At 33.2% G+C, this 18,220-nt stretch overlaps 1 protein-coding gene across 2 annotated transcripts in view; it reads left to right on the forward strand.

Moving 5' to 3' along the window:
* LOC118195781 (DENN domain-containing protein 10-like) overlaps positions 1-18,220 on the forward strand; it is a 90,329-nt gene that overhangs the window by 45,455 nt on the left and 26,654 nt on the right. For both annotated transcript variants that reach the window (XM_035367109.2, XM_035367108.2), the window contains exons 3-5: positions 4,674-4,902; positions 16,161-16,272; positions 16,456-16,664. In XM_035367109.2, coding sequence (XP_035223000.1) covers positions 4,674-4,902; positions 16,161-16,272; positions 16,456-16,664 — 550 coding nt within the window. The remainder of the gene's footprint in view (positions 1-4,673; positions 4,903-16,160; positions 16,273-16,455; positions 16,665-18,220) is intronic.

An 18,220-nucleotide genomic window follows, 5' to 3' on the forward strand; every position in this document is an offset into this window, starting at 1 on the left:
ACTCCCATAGGACTTTGGGATTTAGACAAGAGGTTTTGACATTTTAGATCTAGAAGCTATTAATTTCCTAAAGACAGGAAAACGCCCTGGCAATATACATCAAGAGATTTGGTTATCTGGAGTAGTGCTTCTAAAAAGAAGCAGGATGGTTTAAATGAAACTCTTAATAGTGCTCTGAAAGAGCTGGAATATTATTGTCCAAAAACTGGTAGGAGAGTAAATCAGAATAAGAGCACGTTCCAGTTCTTCACTCTAAACCGATAGACTTTTACCCCAAAGTTGACATATAAGAGTGTAGCCGTTCAACATATTGATTCGACAAAATATTTGGTTTGCATCCTCGATCTATGCTTAAATTGAAGGAAACATGCAAAACATTTGAAAAATAAAGCCATAAGACGACTCTGTCTAAAACCATCTGGGCTGCTCAAGGTGGGGCTGTGACAGAGAGACATTTACGACTACTTACAAATAATATATTTAACCAATTATTGGTCATTGTTGCAAGATCCTCGTCACGGCTCAGGAGAATGTAGTCCAATCTTCGAAGTCTTCCAGAACCAAGCGGTATGCATAATTACTGGGGCAGTGAGATCTACTATTCTTGCAATGCAGCTTTTAACCGGTTTGGAACCTGTTCATGATTGTATTAAGAGAAAAGCAATCCTATTATACCAGAAGCTGATGCGTTTGCCTGACAACCCTTTTTGGAGGAACTATAATGAAAATTTCTAGAAATCTGAAAACTCAAATTGGCAAATTACAAGCTGCTCAGAGAGAACCTGATACTGTGGAATTGAGCCGAGTTTATCTAATTTTACCTCCTCAACATTGTTCTTTAGACTTTTTTAATTTGAATATAAATCTTGATCTTATTCAAAGAGTTGTTAAAAACGAAATGAGCAATTCACAATTAAGATCTATTGGAATGGAAACTATTGAGGTTTGCTATCCTTAAAATGAGTGGTTGCACATCTAGACTGACAGCTCTGTTAGAAAGAACGTGCGGTGTTGGAGCAAGTATCCATAGCAAGCTTTTTAGTTTCTGTTTACCAATAGGCCCTCTTACTGCCTTTGGTGGTGAAATCAAAGTTATTGCTGTGGCTATTCAACAACTCTCGATTCATAGCCACTCTTTTGTAAAGGAAGTCATAGTGTCAGATTCCAAAAGTGTGTTTCAAGCTCTTCTGAATAATCAAAATAGTTCCCAATGAATCTTAGACTGTAATCCTCTGCTTAAGGCAATGGCATGCAGAAATTTGTTCCAGCGGATTCGAGCCCACTGTGGAATTTTGTGAAATGAAAAAACTGATACATTGGCTAAGAAAGGAACTTTCATAATGCAACGCATTAATCGACCGCTTTCATTTCATACGACTAAATTGTTTGTTAACCTCTTAAGAAAATTCTTAAGCAGGTTATGATTCAACGTGCTATGGATAAGAATTGGAGGATTCTGGGGGGAAGAAACAACTTTCATTCCCTGTTTTCTAAGAAAGACAGTAGTAGCTCTATTTAGACGTCTGACTGGACACAACTGTTTGTGAGACCTCCTCTACAGAATTAGAGTGGTGAATTCCCAAAACTCTACTTTGTGTGACTCCAGTCAGCCTATGATTTTTTAACATTTTAATAATTGTATTGCACTTTCTCACTATGAGGGCATTGTTAAAAAGTACTGGAGAGCCCATGGCTGTAATGTTTGGCATTTGTAAAATAAAAAAATATATTAATTTTTCTCTATATTTTGGATTTTTGATTTGTGGAGATTTTTATCTGCTTCCGTTAGTCATGGGTTAGTATAGAAAAAAAGATAATGATTTCATACTTCTGGATAATAATATTTCATCAAATTATGTTGCAGGTTCGTGTTCCTGTTAGATGGCAGTATGTTACATATTTCAAGAAATCTACCATATTTATGAACACGTCTTTCTTTTGACTCTTGAACACTGTACTTCAAGACCTGTCAATCTGAAACACATACAAAAGTAGAACAACTTTTTACAGCTTTTCCCCTGTTCTTCAAGTTATTCATATAAAGACTGCCAAGTTATTCATATAAATCAAGATATCAAGTTATTCATGTAAATGTCCGATTCCTTCAATTTGCTACACATTTGGCAACTTTTTGCCAATGGCAGCATATTTAATTCGTAACGTTTTTATGCAGTTAAACTGTAGTTGAACCTGATTGTTATTGTAGAGAAATGTTTATCATTTCCTTAATCTGTATGGAATTTTTCACTGTTATCTGAATACTACATATACAATACATATGCAAATTTGATAACATTTGAAAACTGAATCGTTAGTTAAAGTTGAAATGGAAGTGTTAGCTATGTATTTTTGTGTGGAAGTGTTAGCTATTTATTTTCTTCTCTCTCTAAACTATTCCCTTAGCTAAAAGTAGAAGATATAAATTTATTAAATTTAGAAATAAATATTTTCTCCCAATTTGTAAAACTCGCTAAGACTGGACTAAATATTTATTTTTAGATGTTCTTTACATTGTAATTTGTGATTGTTTAAGAAACTTGAATTAAACGGTATAGGCGATAACCTAGATTCTCATATTTACTTTTGTTAAGGGACACACATGAGAGGAACTGTCTCTTTTTAAGAGCACCATATGCCAATATTTAGGTTTGAAGGTTTGTGTGCCTAAAGGACATGTATTCATTAAAATAAAGTCATGGCAACATAGCATTTGCTTAAAATGTATAAACCACTTATGAAGAACGAGGACATTCATACATGCCAGCTTTTACATTCCATGGATTAATTTTCTTTTGGGAAACTATGCCATTTATTTGTCAGAATGTCCAGATATCCTTAGAGCTCCTTTGTTAAAAAATAATGCCAAAAATATGAATTTTTGAAAACTTCTAGGCTATACTTTACAGCATATAACGGGGAACCCCCAAAGTATTAGTATATTCAGATGTTACCTGCAATAATAGTACAGGCTGATAATGTTTGCATTAACCCACTGTGCAATGAAACTCGGTCTTTTCAGTTTTATATGATGCCTGTGAGGATGCTGAACAAATATGATGTACCTTTGTTTGTGGAACAAAAGATTAAGCTTTTAGTGCTGAAAAAGATCTCATACTCTAGAATTTTTGACAAGACTTCCACAGATAATATAGAAAGTAGTATTTGTCACATATAGATTTCATATCCCTGTTGTAGTCTGTCTTTAGTGTTTCCAAATGTCATAATGTTGGTTGAAGCATTGAACATGCACCCAATAGCTTCTAATGCAACTAAATAGCTTCTTTGAAGAGAAAAAGAAACATCTTCCTGGAAAGATACATTGCACCTCAAGAATATTACTCTGAATAATGACATTCTTTACAAATATTTAAACATTCCACTTTTTCGATCATTCCATTCATCTGAGTCATATTTGAATAAGCTAGTAAACATCAGAATTCATAAAATAGAACAAATTAAAAAGAAAGACAAAATGTGCTATTTCACATTAAAATAATATTTGAACTATACAAATTAATTTTCGAGGTACAGACTTGGTGCGTGAAGATTCAGTTGCCCCTTGCTCCCTATTTTTTACTTTGCTGATTTTTTTACATTTTAGTCTATGTGTTAGATGTTTGATCAGATAGCCTGGCTCAGTGAAAGTAGGTGGCCAGTGTAACTCTGATTCAAAATCCAATTACGACCGTGTGCAGTGCTGATAACAACCACGTGTTTCTGAGACTCCTTTGCCAATGCTTTTTCTTCTTTTTTCCTTCTTTCTAGTAATTTCTTTCTCCTGATGAGGAGGGACCTTTAGCTGCCATCGAAATCGATTGAGTGTTTTAATATATGTACGCTAAACACAAGGTTGTTATTGCGATTTTGATTATACAAATTTAGTCTAAATGCAAAAATAAACAAAATCGACAGAAATTAAAAGTTTTGAAAAAAAATCATGTGGGTAAAACCATAGAAAATATAATAATAATCAACTCAGTATTATGTTGATGCAACAAAATATCAATTATTTGAAAATTAATTTATTCAAATTTTATCTACTGTATAACTTTAGATGATAATTTAATTCCTTAATCATTTAAAATTTTAGTGAAATAACATACTAACTGCGATTTTTGCCGACTTTTCTACAGAATTCCATGAAATAACTGTTTGACGTAGTGTTATTTTTTGCCACTTTTCCGAAGGTCAGTATAAGGGTAGGTGACTGACTGTATGTATGTTTTAAAATAATAAAATTACTTTTGAGGTGTTTTGTAACTATAATTAACTGAGTGGCTGCCCAGACAGTATAGTGGTTAGGGAAGCCTACTGCAAGTACCAAAGAGCCCGGATTTGAATCCCAGAGAATGTATGGATATTTGTAAATGTACAATGTCGTTGTGGCATTGGGACAGTCTAAATATATGGTGAACCAAAAGTCCTTGTGTGGTAGAAGACTCTCGGATCACCCCCGGGCTGCTGTTCCTCAAAATTGAAAAGGTAGTAAAAGTCCAACCACCTCCTCAAAGCTCTGGCAACCTTTCTTCCATGAAAAACATGGATAAGACAACAACAAAAACATTAATTGACTGACATTTTGGGAATACTTTTTTATTTAAAAAAATTAATCAGTTTACCTATAAATTATGTTTTTTAGTGATCTTTTGTGATAAACAATTTTTTAATTACAGGTAAAACAGTTTGTGATTGTTCTTCAAACACGAGATTTTAATCCTGAAAAATATGAGAACTTATCTCGAATTCTCAGTAAAACATTTAGTGAAACTGGAAATCCTGCTGATATGTTGCGATTATACCTCTCTGTTTTAGTCAAAGGAATGTGTTCTACAGAGGATAATGGCACTTTTATAGTTAGACAGTTTGATAAAGTGGCAGCATATTCCTGCGTTCCTGCAAAAGGTATTTTTTTTTTCTAAAATTGTTTGTGTAATTTTTATATCCACTTTACATGATTATTCACTGAGGGAAAAAAGATCCCGATATCAAGAAGGAGTTATGCTAGAGAAATGAAATTTGTTAGGCATGTTTATACATCTGAAAGATGATGTCTATTCAAATTTCATGCTAGGTGCATAAATATGATGCTAATACCACCACTGTGAACGTGCAAATATGTTTGCGTTACGTATGCTGTGTAAAACTCATGAGTGTTATTTATCATTGAGATTTGATGTAGTGAGTTATGTTAGTCAAGAATGTCTTTAAAAAGATGAACATTATCAATAGCTCGGTGAGTTTGAACGAGGTCTTGTAATAGGGCTGTAAGATGGTGGATTTTCTTTCAACGATGTTGCAGAAAGATGTGGTAGGAATGTATCCACTGTACATGATTGTTGGCAGCAGTGATGAAGGGAAAACACTAACACAAGAAGACTGGGTTCCAGGTAGCCACACAGTTCTACTGAGAGAGAAGACCACTGAGTTCGGCATATGGCTGTGGCACATCATACTGCATCTGCAGCAGAAATTTGAGCTGCATCTGGCACCACGATTGACACAACAAGCTATTACAAATTAGTGACTTGAAGGACAGCTCCGAGCCAGACGCCCTGTAGCACTGATTCCAAACCACTGCAATTTCCTATGTCAGTGGTGTCAAGCTTGGAGGGTGTAGTGGAGATCAGTTATGTTTTCTGATGAAAGCCAGTTATGCATTGATGCCAGTGATGGTCATGTGTTTGTTAGAAGGCCAGATGAGCACCTGCAAACAACCTGTCTGTGGCCTAGAAAAACACCTGGAGTTATGGTCTGAGAAGCAATTTTATATGACAGCAGAAGTACTTTCGTGGTTATCCCATGCACCCAATTTTATGTCAGTCTGCTGACTCAGCTTGTTCTGTTGCCATTCATGAACAGCATTCAAGGGGGTGTTTTCCAAGAGGATAAAACTCGCTCTCATACTGCTGTTGTAACTCAACGTGCTTTACAGAGTGTCAACAAGTTGCCTTGGCCTGTTAGATCGTAAGATCTTTCTCCAATTGTGCATGTATGGGACATTATTGGACAAAAAGCCCAGCTTCATATATAACCAGCATTAACCACCTTTATTGACTGATCAACTGCAACTGGCATGGAACTCCATTCCACAAACAACTGACATCTGGCACCTGTACGACAAAATTCTGCTGGTTATACTGGTTATTGATGTACCAGCATTTCACATTTGAAATGGCTCTTTGTGTACTTTCATTAACTTCTGATCTTGAAAATTTAATCAATTAAATATGTTACCTATACAAATGTATTGCCAGAATTTCATTACTCTGTATTAATTTTTCTGGATGTTGGGATTTTCTTTTCTGTCAGTATATATTTAATTATTTATGTCCATTAATTTCATTACACATAGACGACTTAGAAGTTCATGTGAAACTCTGAATATCAAGAGATTTATCCTTTTAAAATTTTTCAGCATTTAAATATTACAATGCATGTTTTTTAACACATTCAAATTGTGGCAAAGGCACATGTTTGTCTTACTCCCTCTGGTAAGAATTCCCTTCTAACCCTTAATTCTTTTAAATGGTACGTAATGCAGGCTTTGATGTCCATGTTGTACACAGGTATCATGTTTCTTGTCAAATTTGGTGGGAATTACATGACGAATTTCCATGTTGAAGAAGCTTTTTTTTTATGTTGTGGCTAGTGTTTATGGCAGAAATCCTCATTACGGTGAGTGGCAGCATTCATCTTTGTTGCACTATATGCATATGTGCTCACCTTAGTATGAGGATAAAAACTTTGAACTTTTTTGCCGAGATGTACTGCTTCTCATCTTATTTTGCCTGTTTGATGCTGATGTCTGGCGTCAGCTCATGTATGTTAATGTTTAATTATTTAGCCTCTTGTAAGATGTGATTTTCTTTTTTTTTTTAAACGTTAAATAAAGTTTATTTTAACTTAGCTGAAGTTTTGTGATTCTTAGGCCTTTCTGATGAAGTCTGATGGCAATAAAACATTGCTATATTTTGTGACTAGAGAAAGTTCTGTACTGGTGCACCGTATGTTGCAGCTACACCTGCCTTGAAAACTGGTTATGATTTTGTGCAGATGACTCTTCTCCAGTTACAAACAGAACTTATCCAAATTAAGTATGCTGCAATTTTACGTGCTGCTGAGGAAGTTTTTTAGCAACCTGGATTGATTTTGCGATTGATTGTGTGGCATGACTTTAGTACAAATGATTCTCAAGAACATTTTGGTGAAGGTTTTCAGCAGTTTGTGTGTCAGTGTTGAAAACTGGATTACCTTTTTAAATTATCAGTTTTTTTTAATGCAGCTAGGATTAAATTATTTTTTCATATGATTGTTTTTTGGAATTAAGAGTAAGTATTTTTTATATTTGACTGAATTTGTGAACAATTTTTAGAACATTTTTTTTTTAATGTATTTCTTACAGAAAATATTTTTATCACACCTTCTTGGCATTCACTGGAGTCTGTTTTTCCTTATTCATAATATGTACAGTGTATTTTTGCAAGATGAATATTTTACATGTTGTTAATATTTGTTTATTTTTCAATTTCACGTGTATCCCTAATGGGTATAGTTGCATGATAGCTGTTTTATGCCTTGATACCATGCTTTACTATTAATATTTTTCTTGTGTCTGCAATTAGAATCATATATCTTTTATAAATTTTATAGTCATGTCACGTAATGAAACTTCTGCTGATGATTTTCCAGCTGAAAATATAGTAGCTACACTTATATCGGCATGTTTCAGTAAAATTACCGCCTTTTTGGAAAACAAGTCCTACATTATGGTTTGTTAGACTGAAATTGCAGTTTTCCTCTTTCCAATAATAACTTCGGATTTAACAAAATTTAACCATGTTGTTGCTACTGTGGGTTCAGTAATTTTGTTATTTAAAACCTCTCTCTACTGGCAAACAGGATTTCCTAAAACAAAGGTAGATTGCAATACATTCTGAAAGCAAAGTGTAAAAAATTCAGACTTTATTGCAAGGTCTTGAACTTGGCGACCAGCGTCTTTCTCAGTTGTTGACTTGTGTGTGTTTTAGCTGGTGATACTGTAGGTGAGCCCTTGTTAAGATCTTTTTGGCTTGGAAGACTTCCCAGTAATAAATAATCTATTTTGGCTGCTCTTAAGTGATTATGATTTGAATAAATTGACTACGGTCACTGGTAAGACTACTAAGCTCGCATCTCACTCTTATGTGAATATAAACTATCAGCCAAGTGAATCTGCTACAGCTCATTTAGAACTTCAGGTTATGCAACTGACAAAGCAAGTTGGTGAGTTAACTCTGCCTTAGGATGTAATTCTTGCAGTTCTGAGCGCAATTATTGTCATTCATACCGACATAGTAGGGCATGAGAATGCAATTAATGTTATAAAGAGTGAACAGACGTGTTTCCATCATGTAAATTTTAGTGAATGTGCAAGGAAAAAGTCAGCCTCCAATTCCCTTCAAAAAACAGAAAATGTCAAATCACTTGCTGGTGACAGTGATGCTCGCCGTGTGGATCATGTACTGTTGGCCAACCTTTTGTCAAAATTATTTTATTGACACTGGGGCAGATGTGTCAGTATTACCAACAAAGTATGCTCAGTATTCTTGGCTTTGGAGGACTAGTTATTATTTTTTTTTTCCTTTGCAGATGGAACTAAGATTCCCACATTTCGGAACTAAACGTTTTATTTTGGATTTAAATTTAGTCGTACCTTTACTTCATTATTAATCATTGCAAATGTAAGTCAACCAATTTTAGTGCTGATTTCCCTAAGAAATATGGACTGTCGATGTTGCTAATATTTGCCTTATCGAGTGTGTATAAACCACTTGTCATCGTGTGGCAAATTGTTTAAAAGTTCCTTTGATTTAGGTGTGTCTGTACTTCTTGGTGATTCTAAGTTTGATAAATTACTAGTTGAGTGTTCTGAACTCACTCTTCCTTCTTATGTAACCAACAGTATTTGAACTTCAACAATTTTCCATTATATTGAGACTAAAGGTCCTCATGTTTTATAAACCTCGTCATTTGTCGCCAGATTTACTCCGGGCAGCACGATAGGCACACTTGTGGTGATTTTCGCCACTTGAATACTGTGTGACTATTCCTGACCAGTATCCTGTACAGCATGTTCAGGACTGTACACAGGATTTTTTTTTTTTTTTTTTTAAATATTTTTTCAACACTTGAATTGGCTATCAAATCCCTGTTAACCCAAAGAATGTACCTAAAACAACTGCGATTACCCCCATTTGGATTATCTTAGTTTCTTTGTGAAACACAAGCTGGATGTTCTAAATATTTATTCATCAAGTACTTTCTGGCTTAGACTTTTGTTTTACTTACTTGATAATTTGCTTGTGGCTTCAGCAAATGAAGTTGAATACGAGAGCCACCTTTGTTTGATTTTTGATAGATTGCAAAAATGCAGGCTAAAATTGAATCCTTCTAAATGTATTATGAGAAAGTCATCGGTAGGATTTCTTGGCTGCTTAATTACATCTTCAAGTGTTTGGCCTGTTCCTGAAAAATCTACAATAATTCCTAACTTCTCTAAACCTGTAATAATGTTGGAATAAAGAGGTTTTTATCAATGTTGAATTTTTATGGACGATTTTTGCCTAAGGTAGCTAGTACCCAAGCTATGCTTCATTCCCTATTAAAAGATTGTAAGAACAATGTTAAATGCCTTTTTCCATGGACAGCAGAAGCAATTGCAGCCTTTTAATAATGTAAAACTGATCTTACAAATTCAGCAGCACTTGGTTACCATGCCCATGGTCAGCAATTGTCATTGGTGGTTAATGCCTCGGGTATTGGAGCCCTTTTGGACTCGGGATGCTATAAAGGACATTAGCCACTACCTTTTATCTCCAAAAAATTGACTCCAGCTGAAACTATGCACCAAACATAACAATAGAGAATTACTCGCTATCTACTCTGCTTTAAGACATTTTCAACATAATCTTGAGGAACAAGTTTTTACAATACGCACAAATCAGCATAAAAATCATATTCCGTGTCACCCAAGCAGGTTATGCATATGCATTACATTGTCCAGTTCAGTACAGACGTACTGTATGTTCATGAACCAGAAAATATTGCAGCATTGTCAAGAATTTCTGCTATTAATAAACTGGCTGTAACAAGTTTTGCACAGATTGCTGAATTTGAATGTAATGGTATTAATAAACTGGCTGTAACACGTTTTGCACAGATTGCTGAATTTCAATGTAATGATCCTGAGCTGAATCATCAGCTGTCCCTTGAAAGAAGCTCATTAAAACTACAAAGAGGGAATTGTCTCCTGGGCTATATGTATTGTGACATAAGTAGTGACAAGATTCCCTTTGTTCTCAGCCAAATCCAGAAAGCACTATTTGATTCACTCCATTGACCTTTCTCATCTAGACCAAAAGACTTTTTTCTGATTTTGTTTGGCCTTCTATGCCAAAGGATTATGTTGCCTGGATTTGTCATTTCATTGACTGACAGAAGCTCATAGTTATATGTCATATTCATAGTCCATTGAAGTCCTTCATTGTACCCAGTCAACATTTTGAGCATGTGCATTTGGATACAATTGGGCCCCTGCCACCCTCGGAAGGACATTCCTACCTTTTAACCCTCATCAACCAATACTCCCGATGTCCAGAAGCAATAGCAATGAGAGTTGTTTTGGCAGAAACTGTCACTCAAATGCGTTTCGCCCATTAGATTGCTAGGTTTGGAGTTCCCATCGTCGTAAGTACCGATGTGGGCCGACAATTTGAATCACACATGTCCACTACTCTTAATAACTTCTTGGTATTTGTTCAGTGAACTCAGATTATCCCATATCACTCTGCAGCAAATGGATTACTTCAGAGATTTCACAACTCACTCAAACAGGTGTTGATTTTCCATAATGCCCAGTGGACGGTGAATCTTCCATTTGAGCTTCTCGGTCTTTGATCAACTTACAAGCAAGATCTGGGTGGAACATGTTTAGAGATGATCCTGCAGAGATTTTGCAACCCAAGCAGATTTCTAATTCTGTTGACCCGATTTCATTTATACAGAAATTGTGCGAGGCAGTGAGAGAGATGTCTCCAGTGCCCACATCATCTCATGTTAACAATAAGTATTTCGTGCACCCAGCTTTAGAGTTATGCACTTATGTGTTTGTGAGGCACGTGGCACTGAAACCACCATTGACTCGACTGTATGATGGCCAATTTAGAGTAATGAAAAGGTTTAGTAAACATTTTACACTTATTAAGGGAAACGAATCTGTGATTGTTATTGATCACTTGAAACCAGCATCAGTTTCTGTTCCTGAGCAGACTCTTAGAGTAACACCACAGTTGAAATACTTGTGCCAGGCAACCAAGCACCACAAGCATATACTACTCATTCTGGCAGAAGGGTCAAGTTTAATCCAGGATATCTCTGGCCTCTAGTGTCTCCAGAATGTGGAAGTAGGATTACAATGGTGGAAATCCTCATTGTAGTGAGTGGCAACATTCATCTTTTGCTCAATATGCATATGAGCTCATCATAGTGCAAGGATAAAAACTTGAACTTTTTGTATGATTCTAACTACCTCTCACCTTTATTTGCCTGTTAGTTGCTGATTTTGGCATCAGCTCATGTGTGATAATATTAAATTATTTAGTCTCTTGAGATATGTGATTTCCATTTTTAGAATGTTAAATAAAATTGGTTTTAATTGTTAGCTGAAGTTTCGTGAATCTTATACATTTTTGATTACCTTTTGATGAAGTCTAATGACAGTAAAACATTGTCATGTGTCATGTCATGTTGACCTTCCGTTTGCAGCATATCAGAAGACTTATTGTGTACAATGGATACTATGTTTAGATTAAGCCTGTAGAAAACATGAAAATGGTTTTGATGGAAAAGCTTCTAAACAAAGGAAACATATTACAAAGGCAGATAGTTACAACACAAATATTCCTCTGACAAATTAGCTCCTTGAAAAGAAAATGTTATGTGAAACACTGCAATCATTTAGAAAATATCCAGAAAGCACTGTAAAGTTGTGATGAGATGCAAAGAGAAGTGAAATAATTTCTAGGAACTCTGTTCCTGCATTTCCTAAAATTTAGTAGCAAATGTATTATTTCATTTCAATCTAGATCTGAGGTTGCATTTTACTGACTTTGGTATACAAGACAAAAGAATTAGAAATTGCCATATCCAAATTTTGAAACAAAACTTTCTGTACCATTTAAGTAATTTCTACAGTGATGAGTAATAGGAAAGCAGTTTATCAATTTTGTCGATGTCATGCATGTTTATTGTAATTTGGATTATAATTTAACTTGATGACAAATTCCCTTTTTCGGTTCTTTTTGTCTGAAGTCTTCGTTTTACGAGTGTCAGTTGAATGCTTCTCTTTGCATCTCATCACAACTTTACAATGCTTTCTGGATATTTTCTAAATGATTGCAGTGTTTCACATAACATTTTCTTTTCAAGGAGCTAATTTGTCAGAGGAATATTTGTGTTGTAACTATCTGCCTTTGTAATGTGTTTCCTTTGTTTAGAAGCTTTTCCATCAAAACCATTTTCATGTTTTCTACAGGCCTAATCTAAACATAGTATCCATTGTACACAATACACAGATACATTCCATATGTAACCATTTGGCTGACAAAGCATGTAAAGTTTTACATCTTGTGTGGTTTGCTTGGAATATATTGTTGAAGATTTCCTCATGACAAAGCTGTCGACTCATCTATTAAAAATTTCGTACCTTGTGTATAAATTTTATGAAAATTATCCAGGAGAACATCACAGATCTTTAGCATTTTGTGCAGTCTATTCTAATTGATGTTCATTATCTCTAAAGTGCCTGCCAAAACTTAAGTAAGAGTTTTATTCAATCACTTGCCATTGTATTGCTAGAAAGGATTGTTGTGAACACTGAATCACTTGACCAGTAGTCTTCAAGACAAGGTATCCAGATAAGCTCCATTGCAAAAGTAAGTCCAAAAAATTTCTCCATTTCTGCAGCATCAGTTCATTTCCAAAGAAGTGCACGACTTCTTTTGATGTGGTTGTTGATTCATGTATACATTGCTCTGCATATATGTTGGTTTCTGATACATTGATTTGTACAATTTCAATAGTGATAAATAAATTAATGTCCATCTTGCCTTTAAAAATGCTGTTAGTTGGCATGTAATTCATACCAATTTTATGCTATTCATATGACCTTGAAGCTACTTGAGAGTCATCAGTTTCACTTTCGCTACTTTCTGAACTATTTTTTGTTTTTATATCAAAATCTATATTCAAGCCTGTGGCAAACTGAAGTGAATCCATTTTTACTTCATCTCCTTCTGTATTTTGGCATCATGACTTTTTATCTCTGGTGCTTTAATCACAAACACGATCAGTAACTTTACATGTTTCCTGATCTGAGTCGATTCATTAACAAGCTCTTTATCAGGTAAATTAAGATATTTTGTCTCGGCAGCTGAAAAAAAACATTTATTTTTTGAAAAGTAGAACAAGTATGTATAACATGCAAGAAGCGTAACAAAAGTGCAAAGCAGTTTGCACAGTTACAAAAATTTCGTAAAACTCTAAAAGTTATAAGTGTAGCACCATCTAGTAGAAATTTTGAGAAAATAAATTAATATGAACTGGGATGCACCAAAAAGTTTAAAAAATATCGCTGCACATGCTGCAGTAATATAGAAAAACCTTGTATAGAGGATGAGTTATCTCGTCTCTAGGCGCTAAGCGAGTATGAAGACAAGATACCTGATTCATAATAATGAATGTATTAAAAGGATATAATATGCTTATGTTATTTTATTTATCGTTTTACACAGAACTTCATATGTCTTTTTTTCATATTAATCTCTTCCCAATTCATATTTACACTAACAATAATTTGTATTAAATTTCCATATCTTAATTTTATAATCTTCAAGTTTAAATTTAAAACCTTTTTAAGTCATTCTGTATTGTTTAAGAGTATCTTTACTTTCCTAAGTAGTTTTCATTTCATCTTTTCTTTCAATAGAAATAAGTCTAAAAAGTTTTTGTTATTTCATGAGCAAAATTGTGATAAAAATTTATATTATATGGCAGAATATTCAATTAAACTTTTTGTGAGATCTGTTAAAAACATATGTGTATAGGTGAAGTTTGTTTAATATATATAGTAATGAAAGTATTGTGACACATTTTGCACTTTCCTAAATAATACGTAAAGTTTATTTTGAAAAATAATGAAATTTTTTTAGCTTGTTTCTCTTACTGTATAAAATAGTGTTTTGATTTTAATGAAGCCTTTGTTATATTTCTGAAAGTTTCAAGTTGAACAGTTTTCTCAGAAAAGCTAGCTGCTGATTTTATTTAAGATTATGCAAATTTTAATTATATTGTAGTTTTAAAGACAGACTGGCCTTTTTCAATGAAAAGTTTACAGATAGAGACTTGTATGAAAATGAAATAAACTAAAATGATTTATAAGGATCACTCACTTATCAATGTTTTACAGAAGTAATGATATTAATAAATTAGTATTGAACATATCTGTGCTAGGAGAAAGTTTGTTAATTTTAACTGGATATCATTTACATAAATTTAATCATAATTTTTAATTTGTGAAACTCATACTCGTTAGAATTTTTCTTTTCAGGTTCATTTCAAAATTCCAACAGTAAAAATTTCTGTTAAAACCCGATGTGTGATTCATTGTTTTTCTCATGTGTGAAACAAGATATAACTCGTTAATAGTGTATGTTTTATTGCATTTAATTTTTAATTCAATTTTATTTGACATTAATTATTGTCAATTCATATAAAACTTTTTTTAAAATATGTAAATGAAAAATTATTAAAATAGTACATCACTACAGTACCTTGCCACATTACTACACCCAGTGATTAAATTCATATTTTGGTAAGTTGGCTACCATTGAACCATAAGAGCTGGTGAAGATCCCACCAAATTTGCACCAGTCGTTCCTGTGGAATTCTGAGCCTCACTTTGGTCTGCAACTCTTATAATAAAACATACGTCAGTCACTCTGCACAATCTGTCAAACTGCCATTGCTGCGGAAGTATTCGGCGTACTTAATTTTTTCACTCTGTTGAAAAGATTTTGGCAATTTCTACCATTTTGTCAGGACCTCCCGATTTGAAATTTTTGTTTAGAACAACTGTGAATAATGCAGTTCCAATCTGTGGCTGTTTGATCAGGCCTTATGCAGTTTTTTTTTTTTTTTTTTTTTTTTTTTCCCCCATTCTACAGATATTTATCATAACAGATATTTATTTATTCATTTATTAGAGAATCAGTTAGGGTTATATCAAATGAAATCGCAAATGTTATGAGTGCATTGCCCATAACTGGTGATAAACCATGCTGTTTGGTGACAGTTTCAGGGTTGACAGGATAATGCATAAGTACCCATATTTTTCATCGCCTTTATTGCTGATGGATATGTATATTTTTTAATTTATTTCCTATTTGCTGTTATATCAACAAAACTAACAGAAAAAAATTCCTGGTCACACTTATATTTGTTTTTTATTGTTCAGTAGTTTCCAGACTTTCACTCAAATTAATAAATGTTTGTTTCTATAGAAATTTAGATTAAAATTCTGCAATTTTCTTCAATGAAGGAAGAGCGTTAAATTATTAGAAAACTAGAAAGTGAAAAAAAAAAAAAAAAAAGAATTTGTAGTTTGAATTTTCATTGTGTAGAAAAAGTATGTTTACAAAGTAAAAATTTCTTTGAGATTTCTGATATGATTGCTCTGTGAGCCCATAGACTGGACTGCTAGCATGTGAATTTTGTTGTCTATGATTTTCATAGGGAAACTCTATTGTATCAATACATAAAGTGCCTATACTTTAGCTCTTTTCATTTGAAAGTTGATTGATTTTTGTAGGCACTCAGATTGACTTCCCATTTTAATGAGCAACCAGTATGTAGCACGTCGGTGATATTTTAGGAATTTATTCCTTCATGTTTGTTCAGTAGAGATGTCCATTGTTTAGTCTATCAAGAACACAGTATCAAGAAAATGTATCTTGCAGTTTAAATTTTGAAATGCCAAAAAGCATAATGTTAATTTTATTTTTTATGCAAGAGAGCCTTGATACTAAAAATAAAGTAAAAGTTTTTTTTTTTCTTTTTTTTTTCAGATGTTGTAAAAACCTTTGGCCTTGAGACAATACTCATATATACAGCTCTGCTATTAAAAAAGCGCATTGTTGTTTATCATCATGGCTTGGATACATTGCTTTGGTTTGTAAGGTTAGAAAGTTTTCTACATCTTCTGTTAAAGGACTTTCAGGAATAAATGACGTTGTGGAATATTTACCATGGTATATGCATACTGCTGATTTGATAATTATAATGAAACTTTTTGTGTTCTTCATTTTGATGTGCACCAAAAAAGATTTTTATGTGCTAATATTTTATGTATTGTACTAACAGGGCACTTCCAGCATTTGTGTGGCACAGACAAGACTGGAGCATAATATATCCTTACATGCAGTTGACTAATAATGAAATTTCTGAATTGCTTTCACTACCTACATATGTAGCAGGATTTAGAGATGCAGGAGTAGAGGGAAGAATGGAGCTGTATGATTTGTTTGTTAATTTACCAGCCATTGAGATAACAATTGCCCCTCATGCTAAAGGTATGCAAGCTTTGTATCTCGTTGTGTATTTGTTATTTGTGACTTCCTTTTTGAAACAAAGTTAGAATAAGTAGTTAACTATCATATTGGCTGGAATATAAAACAATGCTTTCCACGTGGAAATCTGAAAATTGCATTCATCTGGCACAATCTAAGAAAAATATACTGAGATAATTTAGCACTTCTTCCTTAACTTTTACATGAAAAGAAAAATTTGGTGTCATTTTAACCTCAGATATGGCATTCACACCATTTAGTTATCTTTCTTAAAGAACAGCTTCAATATATCAAGCTGAAACATGCAGTGTTATCTTTTTTTGTGTTTTTACATTTTTACATTTTTGTGTTTTTACCTTTTGTTCTTTCTTTGTGAAACACCAATAAAATGCAGAATCATTCTTGGATAAAAGGCTCTCTTTTAGTCAGGCTAATATGTCTATATAGCTGACTTAACACAATAGAATTTAAAATTACTTCTTTCAAGGTACGCTGCACAAAAAAAAGGGGGGGAGTTCGATATCTCCCTTCTACTGGGCTGATTGACGAAATTTAACTTGCATTTTTCATTTCTTGAAACCACCATTTAGAATACATATTAGATTTATATATAGTATTGTTCTAACATGGATATTTCCCCAAAATCAGACTGCTTTTTTTTTTTTTTTAATGTCCTACCATTTTTTTCCCGTATTTCAATTCTGCAATTGAGATTATGCTAAGTGCTAAGTTTTGTAAAAACTGCATGAATAGTTTTTAAAAAATTAGCTCTCAAAATTTTAGCTCCTCAATACTAATTGAATTTGGTATATATTTATTGATATCTTCCCCCCCCCATTAAACGTGATTTTTTCTTTCACAGTTCAAGATTTAGGTTCAATCCAAATAAAATTTGCAGTTGTTTACTTATTTAAAAATTTTACCATCACCTTAAAATAGATGTATTTCTAAGAATACCTGCAAAAATTAAGTTTTTATTCAAAATTTCAACCAAGCTATACATGAATTTATATAATGGCATGTTTTAGAATTTGAAATATTTGTTATAAGTGTTAATAACGCCATATTGGTTTACGTACTATATCACAATCTTCAGTGACTTGCAACTGTTAATTGGAACCTTTAATTTTCAAATAAACTTTTACTGAGGATTATTCACACGGAATTTTTTTTCCTCCTTTTTATTAATAATAGCTAATCAATATTTATTGGTAATAGATGCAAAAGTTTTTTTTTTAATTTGTAAAGAATGTTGAACAAAGTCTAAAGATATTTCATGACATTAAATGCATAATAAATTTGATGCATCTCTGTGGACATATTGATAATTTTATTTCAACCAAAGTTGTTATTTTTTCTTTCATAAGCGTAAAATTTTATCTTTGGCGTATTATAGTCTGCTATTTTACTTAACCTCATTTTATATGCAGAATTTGTTTTGTAGATTTCAAAATTTGCATTATATATGTATTTAATGTTTCTGAGTACATCAAAAATATTATATATAAAACATGCTTTGTTCTACTACAGAAATCTTTAACAGAGTGAAAATATGCTAG

The sequence above is a fragment of the Stegodyphus dumicola genome, chromosome X2, assembly GCF_044657685.1.
Source record: "Stegodyphus dumicola isolate Sdum_Otavi_A_Nest chromosome X2, ASM4465768v1".
Classification (NCBI taxonomy): Eukaryota; Metazoa; Arthropoda; class Arachnida; order Araneae; family Eresidae; genus Stegodyphus; species Stegodyphus dumicola.